This window comes from Pelecanus crispus, chromosome 8, assembly GCF_030463565.1.
Source record: "Pelecanus crispus isolate bPelCri1 chromosome 8, bPelCri1.pri, whole genome shotgun sequence".
In the NCBI taxonomy this organism is placed as follows: Eukaryota; Metazoa; Chordata; class Aves; order Pelecaniformes; family Pelecanidae; genus Pelecanus; species Pelecanus crispus.
In genome coordinates, this window is record NC_134650.1 from 57,598 (window position 1) to 64,339 (window position 6,742).

Sequence of the window (6,742 nt, forward strand, 5' to 3'; positions counted from 1 at the left end):
TGGCCTCTTCACTACTCCCCAGGTCAAACTGCATCCTACCTATTTCGGAGGCGTGTAGGCAGAGCGACTCGGTCCCTATTAAAGAAACCGCAACAGCAACCAGCAGCGAGGAAACGCTAGAGGCCCGCTTGCCCTCCAACGGTCCTTGGGAGCGCAGGCCCTCAGGCGGCAGCGCCCAGCCGCGGCTGCCTAGGGCCGCGCCGCGAGCGGGCGTCCGAAAGGCCCCGGGGCCGCCGCTCGGCCTGGGGCGGCGCAGAGGCTTCCCTTGCCCGGAGCCGCCAGCCGGGCCGCCCATGGCTAGTGCGGGGCCGCGACCCGCGCCCGGCCGCAGGGACGGGCCCGCCGAGGAGGCGAGGGAGTCAGCTCCGCGGCGGGCTCCCGGGGGCTCCCGGGGGCTCCGCGGCGCAGCTCCGAGGCGGCGCGAGCAGGAAACACCTTTTTTGGGCCTCGGAAGTGCCATAAAAGGCGTGGAGGAAACGCCAAATATGGTCGGCACGGTTCCGGCCGCCGCGGGAGCGGCGCTTCCGCTCGGCCTTGGCCGCCCTGCGGCCGCGTGACTGGGCCCCGCCCGCCAGCGCGCTCCCGGCGCTGGCGCGGTGCCGCGCGGCCCCGCGGGCGCAGGGGCCCGGCCGGCGCTCCCCGAGCAGTCGCGGCGTGTCCCCGCGGTGCCTCCCGAAACCAGCTGGGCTACCGCCGGCGGTGACGCACGGCCTTTCCTGTCGCTAGTGGTCAGATCTGAAGCTAGGCTTTAAATCACAAACAGCTGAGGTTTAATTCAGGCAAATGGATTTTCTGCCAGTGACTGGAAAAGCAAGAGGCCTTCGCTTCCTCCTCCCCCCCCCCCCCCCCCCGCACTTCCTGCGCAGCTTTGGGGCTTCATCTGCACAGAAGGCGAGGGGGTTCCCCGGCCAATGGCAACACCTGCTGTTTCCCTGGGAACAGCCTCCTTGAGACCTACTTATCCTCCCAATTAGACTGGGTGCAAACAATAAGCAGAAATCCTGTCGTCTTCAGACCAAGAGCAAACAAAAAGGTCTTGCAGAAAATGTTCGTTCAATGTTTTCTCAACCTTGAAATCTCATTTCATTTTATGGGACGAAGGCCCATAGAGTAGAGCGAAAGACCCCATGCATTTTCTTTCCTTTATGTTGTAAACAGGGACAGCAAATGCAAAGCACAAGTCGCTGCAATTTAGACCAAATGCCAAAGCATAAATTATGAGCACTTTCTAGGAAGTTACGCCAAAGGGTGTCTGCATGAAAGTGGCCCTGGTTGGCATATGTCAGCAGTTTTTACAAATTTTCTTTTTTTTTTTTTCCCCAAACCAGAGGCCCCATGGTACTGGGGAGCTTCCTGCAGCACCCTCAAGAGAAGGCCTAAGGGGCTGACCGGTGGGGGGGGGGGGGGGGTGGGGGTAGGGGGGGGGGTGTTAGGGTGGATTTCTGGAGGCCTCCACAAGTTGAAAGGCTCTGTCATCACAAAGTAGAGAGAGCATGGGGCAAGTAGGACCAGCGTTTCTTTGAGCTAGAGGGGCCTTGCAGATCCCATCATCTCCCTTGCACTGCTGCCTTGGCACCCACAGGCCAGTCTTGTGCGCAGAAGATGGCTAGCCAGACCTCAGAGACATGCCCTGCTGCTAGAAAGGGTGCTCTGGCCTTCATTCCTGAATAGCCCTGCAACACTTGCCTGACTCAGCCCACTTTGCACACGATACGCCAAAGAGCACCTATCTTCTTTGCTGCCTCTTTAGGCGTGGCCATTATCATCACTGCTCATTTCTGTACAAAGTGCTCTGGAGAACCTGGGACACTCTCAGACTCATCAGGCATTGCTTGAGAGCCCACATGGTCACTGTTTAGCACAATCAGAATTCCAGAAGGCTAGGCCAAGAGTTAGCAGAGACTAGCTTGAAAGGACAGCAACATCTACTGCTACCTGAGGAGGGAGAGAGGAGGGGGTGCTGCTATCTTCTCCATCGTATTCAGTAGCAGGACAGGAAACATGGGAATGGTTCAAAGCTGCATCAGGGGATGTTCAGACGACATGAGGAAACGTTTCTTTACCAAGAGGGTGGTCAAATAGAACAGGCTTCCTCAAGAGGTAGTCAATGCCCCATGCCTGTCAGTATTTAAGAGACATTTGGACAATGCCCTTAATCGCATGCTTTAACTTTTGATCAGCCCTGAAGTGGTCAGGCAGTTGGACTAGATGATCATTGCAGGCCCTAGGTCCCTTCCAACTGAACTATGCTATTCGAAACATCTTTACAGAGCAGGGCCCACAGATCAGAATGGGCTTGGGCTGACTTCAGCTGTTTATCTTGCTGTTGACTTTGGGAACCGGAGGTGGGAAAAAAAATTCTGTGGTTAGCTTTACATAATGTTATTTGCTTCCTTCTTTGAAGCATCACATTTGAAGGCCCTTCTTCATTGTCTCATCTCCTATAAGTACATTTCTGTGGCTTCTGACATGAGTTCCATGCTCAGACAGTGTAAACCCACATACTCTGCTTGCCCAGTCAATCTGCTTTGGCTGGAGGCTGGAGCCCCTTGGGTTGAAAAGAGCTAGTGCTTTTCTCTGAAAAGGCCCAGCAGGGCCAGCTGCAAAGTCACTGTTAGCAGCTTGCAGACCGCACCCGGCTCTGCAGGCACAAACCAGCACAGTTACAACGGAGCACAGGCCCCCCCCCCGCAGCTTGTCCCAACCCGCTGAGGACAGTCCTGCCTGAGAGATGACAGGCTGGGATTTAACAACTGCTCACCCCAGGTATCTTCCAGAATTGCTGCCATTTGCCAGGTGTGGGCTGCATCCCCAAGAAGAAGGACTAACCCAGGGGCTTCAGCAGGTTGCCCCAGTTGCCCTTCCTAGCCCGTGGGGTCGATTTTGGCAAGCAGTAGGGCATGCTGTGTAAGCAGCTGTAAACTGCTTGCCAGTTTACACTGTGCCAGGTGCATTCATCAAGGCCTTATATCTGCATCCCAGCTCCTTAGAGCCCTAAACATCAGTGATTTGTAGAGAGCTCACCGGAAAGGACTGGCACCAGAACCCTCCTCTGTACCTGCACCGCCAGTTCGCATGGATGCAAACTCCTCTGAATTCACTCTACAGAGAGTTCACATGCTCCCTGAAATGTATTTCAAACCACCGTGTAAGGAAGTGCTTTTCTCCTATAAATGCTGAAACATCTGTACTAAAGGCTATCAGGCCCACGCACTTATGTGCCCCGTGTTGTGTCAAGGAGGAACTTATGACAGCCCTCAGCTGAGCAGGGCTACCTTCCTTCAACCAGCCATTCGGACTGAGCTAGTTGTATTTCCAGCCTAGAAACTGCTCTATTATCTTGCCCTCAGTAAGATTTCTGACTACCTTTGCACACACAGTTGAGATTCTCATTTTCAAACCTCATTTTCAGCACTGGGAGAATTGGTTTTCTTCCTAAGATTAGCTCACATGCTTCTGGAGAAGCCAGAAGACAGGAATCGTGGCCACTTCAAAAGAGTAGGTGGTGCACCTAATGCAAGGATACATGTGCGCCATCCATGCCTTTGCGAGCAACTGGAGTTAGGAGTGATTGGTCTCCCCTCCTTTCCTTAAGCGGGTATTTCTCCAGGAGAGAAGCAGTGCTCCTTACTTCCCAGCCACTCAAGGAGTCAGGGTTGCTGCAGCACAGTCTCCCTATGTAGCAACTTAAAGGAAAATGTGGAAGTCCACACGATTTGATATTTTATTTATTTTTTTCTGAGGGTATTGTACACCAAATATCCCATTGGCAGGAAAGCGCATTCGATGTGTTTAGAAGCCAGACAGTCACTTTCATTTTAACAAACACAATTACAAAGTAAAAATAAACCACAAAATAATGAACCGCATGTTCATAACATACAAAAATTGCTGCCTACTCAGTAGGTAACTACAACGTTCCAACTCCTGAATATATATATATATATATAAATTTACATTTTTGTAACAAAAATAGACTTTGAGAGGTGTGGGGGTTTTTTTTTGCTTACATTCTGTCCCCCAGGGCTTTCTCGTGCTCCCCTCCCCACCCATTCCCTGCTCTCCCTTACATTCTTTGAGTAACATCCCTTTCACTTTAAGGCAAGATGCAAAGCATCCATTCACACAAATGCATGACGTCAGCAAGGCTTCACAAAAAGGCACCAAGACTAGTAACTTTAAAAACAAAACTTCTGCCACGTGTGAGTGTATCATCAGGTGATATTTACATAGCATCACTCTAACATGCTCAAATACAGTAAGTGCTGTTCCCAAAGAAGTTTGAAACTCATTACAGCATTGTCACTGAAATAGAATTAACATTTACAAAATATGGCCCTGCAAACTCCAAATAATACAATATGGATATGCAAAGATTTTTCACATCAATAGTACCTAAAGGAAAGCAAAACCATGGCACATGTACAATTTACATCAGCTACATACTTAATCAAAAGTCCTTTCTTCCTAATAAAAGACTATTGTTTACGGGGAAAATTATACTGAACTTAGATCCACAGTCCATGCAAATCAAGTCATTCAACAGAGGTGGAAAACTTAAACGGCAGTTGTTTCAGGCAGCTGAAGTTTAAAGAAAAGTTAAATAGCCTTGCAACGTGTGGTGTTGGGGGAGTAATTGGAGACTCCGTGTCTGATAGTACCAAAGGAAAAGGTGAATTCCCCTGTTCCAGAAGGAAATCTCAGCAAATCTCAATTGTCCTTGGAGAAAAAGCTGACGTCATGTCTGAAAGTGCTGAGGTCACCTGTGAGCTGAAATTGTTGGTGACCCCTGGAGATGAGAAGGAGGTGGCCACTTGGGTCTGAAAAGTGGCAGTGCCAGAGGGGTAAGTGGTTGCTATAGAAGGAGATGGGAATGTGGTGTGTGCAGGAGAGGGGTAGGAAGAGGGAGCAGGGGAGGAATACACTGTGCGCACTGGCGAGGGGTAAGTGGTGGCGATGGAAGAAGGGTAGGATGTAGTCACAGACGATGAGTAGGCAGGAACTGGGGAAGCAGTTGAGACTGGAGCTGCCTTTTCCACTTTCTTGTCCTTCTGCCTAAGGTGGATTTTAGTGTGTCTCTTCCTCTCATCACTTCTGGCAAACTTTCTGCCACAAATGTCACAGGCAAATGGCTTCTCTCCCGTGTGTGTGCGGATGTGCGTAGTCAAGTGGTCGCTCCTGCTGAAGTTCCGCATGCAAATGCGGCACTGGAAAGGTTTCTGTCCCGTGTGGATGCGGATGTGCCGCGTTAGCTCGTCGGACCGTGAAAACCTCCGGTCACAGGACTCCACTGGGCAGGCATAGGGTCGCTCGTGAGGAGGGGTCTTGCTGGGACGGTTCGGGTATTTCCTCATCCTGCTGGGCTTGATCAGCTGGGACTGATAATTAGCGTTGAGGGTCTTCAACTCTTGGGAGCCAGTCTGAGTAGCAAATGCCTTAATAGTGGACAGCGGCGTGAGGGAAGGCTGCTGTGCTCTGGTCTCAAGGGCCGGGAAGGGCTTCTGATCAGCCGGAACAAGACTGAGCTCACCCTGTTGCTGAGGGAACAGGTAATCCGGGATCATTGGCACCTGAAAGTTAGTCTTAGCAGTCGGGTAAGCTGGAGGTGGATACTGGATGGGGGCTCCAGAGGGGTTGGGAAAGGACTGAGTCTGCGGTTCAGGGAAAATGTCAGAGCTGGAATTGGGAAAAGTTGGTGCAGCCGAATAAATTGGACTGTTCTCGCTGGCTTGGACAGAACAGCTCAGAGGGGGACTCTGCGAGGAGGAGGATGGTGTTGATGAAGAAGGCGTAGAGGTGGGAGGTGCATTAGCCATGCCCACCAGCCCACTGACGAGGCTGAAGAGGGGCTCTGGCCATAAGGTGTTGCTACTGTTGGGGGCCGGCTCTAGGGAGAAGCGCCCCGTGTAGGTTATCGGTGGCAGTCGCGTCGTTTGGTTGGGATAGCTGGTTTCTGGCAGGGTTTTCTCGTTGTTCAGGGAGATCTCGGGAAAAGTGTCTGAGAAGAGAGGAATAGCGATTACTTCCAGCAGCCACTGCAGCTGCTGCCAGCGCTTCGCGAGCCATCCCCACACAGCGCAGCCCCAGATCCTTGCTTCTGGTTAATTAATAATTGAGCGTAACATATTGCAGCGCCGCTGGCAGGTCGCCAGCGGCAGCTAGCCCGGAGCCGCTGACGCACACGGGAGAATCCCCCCGCGCAGCCGCCGGGACAGGGGCGCCGCTGCCCCCGCGGAGGACCGGGACTCCCCGCCCGCCCGGGAGAGGCCAGCGCGCTTACCTGCAGCGAGGTGCTCGAAGTGCTGCTCCCCGGGCTCGCCGGCGGCGCCGAAGCCCGCGCTCTCGGGCGCCCCGGGGGGGGCAAGGAACTGCGGGCCCCCGCCGCTGAGCAGCATCATCTCCTCCAGCTTGGGATAGTGAGTGTCCATGGCAGGGGGCGAGTGCGGGAAGGCGCCGAAAGGGTCGGAGATCTGCAGCGGGGGCAGGAGCTGCATCTCTGCCTTGGCCGCGGCCATGAGGGCGCCGGGCTCGGGCTCTGACGGGTGGTGGCGCCGCCGCCGCGGGCCCGGCGGACGGGCCGGCTGCGGCGAGGCGGCCGTCCCCTGCTGCGTGCCCTGCGCCGCGGTCGCCCCGGCGCTGCCCGCTGAAAGTGCTCGGCTCCCCGCCCGCCCGCCCGGGGCTCCCCCCGGCTCTGCCCGCTGGAAGCGCTCGGCTCCCCGCCCGCCCCGCAGCCGCCTCTATA

At 54.2% G+C, this 6,742-nt stretch overlaps 1 protein-coding gene across 1 annotated transcript; it reads right to left on the minus strand.

Moving 5' to 3' along the window:
- Positions 1 to 3,710: 3,710 nt before the first annotated feature.
- EGR1 (early growth response 1) lies at positions 3,711 to 6,515 on the minus strand. The gene is made up of 2 exons (XM_075715236.1): positions 6,281 to 6,515; positions 3,711 to 5,998 (listed from the first exon to the last, which is right to left on the minus strand). Exons 1-2 carry the CDS (start codon positions 6,513 to 6,515, stop codon positions 4,701 to 4,703), a joined length of 1,533 nt encoding a protein of 510 aa, XP_075571351.1. The 3' UTR covers positions 3,711 to 4,700.
- Positions 6,516 to 6,742: the final 227 nt, after the last annotated feature.

Excerpts from the sequence above, each read along its gene's own strand:
- EGR1 (XM_075715236.1), bottom strand. The coding sequence starts at position 6,515 with ATGGCCGCGGCCAAGGCAGAGATGCAGCTCCTGCCCCCGCTGCAGATC. Across the intron at positions 5,999-6,280 it reads CTTCGAGCACCTCGCTGCAG|ACACTTTTCCCGAGATCTCC; the intron begins GTAAGCGCGCTG and ends CTCTCTTCTCAG.